At 56.2% G+C, this 1,972-nt stretch overlaps 1 protein-coding gene across 1 annotated transcript; it reads left to right on the forward strand.

The window, feature by feature from the left end:
• Positions 1-686: 686 nt before the first annotated feature.
• Positions 687-1,972, forward strand: LAESUDRAFT_733021 (uncharacterized protein). The gene is given in 5 exon segments (XM_040910366.1): positions 687-779; positions 849-914; positions 976-1,217; positions 1,284-1,469; positions 1,482-1,972. 5 exon segments carry the CDS (start codon positions 697-699, stop codon positions 1,544-1,546), a joined length of 642 nt encoding a protein of 213 aa, XP_040757385.1. The 5' UTR covers positions 687-696; the 3' UTR covers positions 1,547-1,972.

Here is a 1,972-nt window from a genome sequence, read left to right on the forward strand (position 1 = left end):
TCTCACATTATCTGCGGTCGTCCAAGCTTCCTGTGAAAAGAAATATATTCACGCGCTCTGTACACGGTCTGTCCGTCGACATCCGTCTGCGCGACTGCGAGCACGATGCGCGCGAGGAGCGTTCACGACTCGCATCGCAGTGCCTCTGCTGTCTTGCTCAATGCACCCCTCGCTCTTTCCCTCCACACGACGCGGAGTCTCACCGTCACCGAAGGGAGGCGCACTCACCTGCATGTCAATCCATGTCCTCACCCGCCGCCGATCGCGAACACTTGAAGACTCTCCACTATGGACCCCTGGCTGGCTCGCTGCAGTCATCCATATGATCGTTGCACGTACCTTTGTCGTGGAGGCACCCAGCTGGAGAGAGTGCGCGAAGAGACCATATTGAGCGCCGAGTCGTGGCATGTAGGTGCGTGTTCTTCGTCTCTGAGAACATAGGCGTCGATGGGCAGGAAGCGACGAGCGGATGGAATGGAAAGCAGAGAGCGACTTGGCGGAGGGCATCGATGAACAAGAAGCGGTGAGTGGATGGCAGAGTGGAGCGCGAGTTGGACAGTGGACGCGTTAGGCGCGCGAATGTCCCCAACGTCGCACCCGATCACAGCGCGGGGACTGTCCTCGACGTCATGACGCCTTCGCACAGAGATGTCGCCACTCGACTGGGCTGTAACCCGTCTCGTCGCCTCATCCGACATGCGGCCTTCCCTGCTGTCTCTTGCCGCTGCGGCCGCCTGTGTGCTCCCCATATATGCGCAGTTGATCACCACTACCGACGAGTGAGCGGCGCCTGCTTTTTGAAACCGACTGCGCAGCGCTTCCGGGACTGACTGACACTGCACGCATAGGTACGGCTACACCGTCGTCGAATTGATCACGCTCGATCCATTAGGCCTAGTCACGACATCCATAGAGTGCGTGCATATAGCGCACTCGATGGTGGGGCGATCGCTGATACGGAAATTATGCATCTAGGTCGACTATTCTCGCGGGCGCGTTAACGGATACGGCCACAGACACAGACACGGAGCTCGCTACGGCTCTTACAACAACGGCGAGGACTACCGCGCCGACGACGACTACCACACCGCTGACGACGACGACGCCTGTTGCAATCCCGACGATGACGACGACTACACCCGCAGTGGTCGTTGGGGCACCAACATCAACCGAAGCCGGTCTCACCACCTATTATTATACCACCACGGACGCAGCAGGTGTGCCTCATCATCAATAACTATATCAATGCCCTATGTATGCTGACATCCTTCCCACTGCACCAGGCGCAACCGAAGTCATCCTCGCGACCTTCACCCCCACCTTCGCACCGACTACCATTCCCGCCGCGCCTTCCCACACAGGCACTATCCTCGACTACAGCCAATGGCTTAGCCTAATTGGCGCTTCCTCTTCAGCTACCGTATCAGGGGGTTCGGAACTCTCATCCAGTAGCGGTGCGAGCCCAAGATGGTCCACGCAGCGCGGATGGATGGGCGTGGGTACGGTGACCGGGCTGCTGGGCGGAACGTGGCTTCTCCTGGTGTGAAAGGACCGGACCATCGTATCCTCGTGTCGATCTGTACGCGTCGGATGCTACAGTGACATGCTTTACAGTATTGAGTCGACCTCCGCGCGGACACTTTTATCGTGTTCGCTTTTGCTCCAAGTTGTTCCTGCATCTGCTTAACTAGCTCCTTTACTGCTCTCATTGACTTCATCATGGACATGGCAATTTACATTACTTTAGATCGAGCATGTTATCGAGCATGTTAAACCACGGGACATTGCACTTGCCCATGACAGTCTCTTCTACACTCTTCTTTTCGAAGAGAGGGTAGGGCCACACGCGCTTCAGAAACTGGCACATTAGTATGTGTTAGTCAACATATATGAGATGTGGTGATGCATTGATGCCGTCGATTGAGGTGCATCCCTCATAACGCTCTTAAGAACCTCCGTGCAAGTGGGTATT

The sequence above is a fragment of the Laetiporus sulphureus genome (genome assembly GCF_001632365.1).
Source record: "Laetiporus sulphureus 93-53 unplaced genomic scaffold LAESUscaffold_139, whole genome shotgun sequence".
Classification (NCBI taxonomy): Eukaryota; Fungi; Basidiomycota; class Agaricomycetes; order Polyporales; family Laetiporaceae; genus Laetiporus; species Laetiporus sulphureus.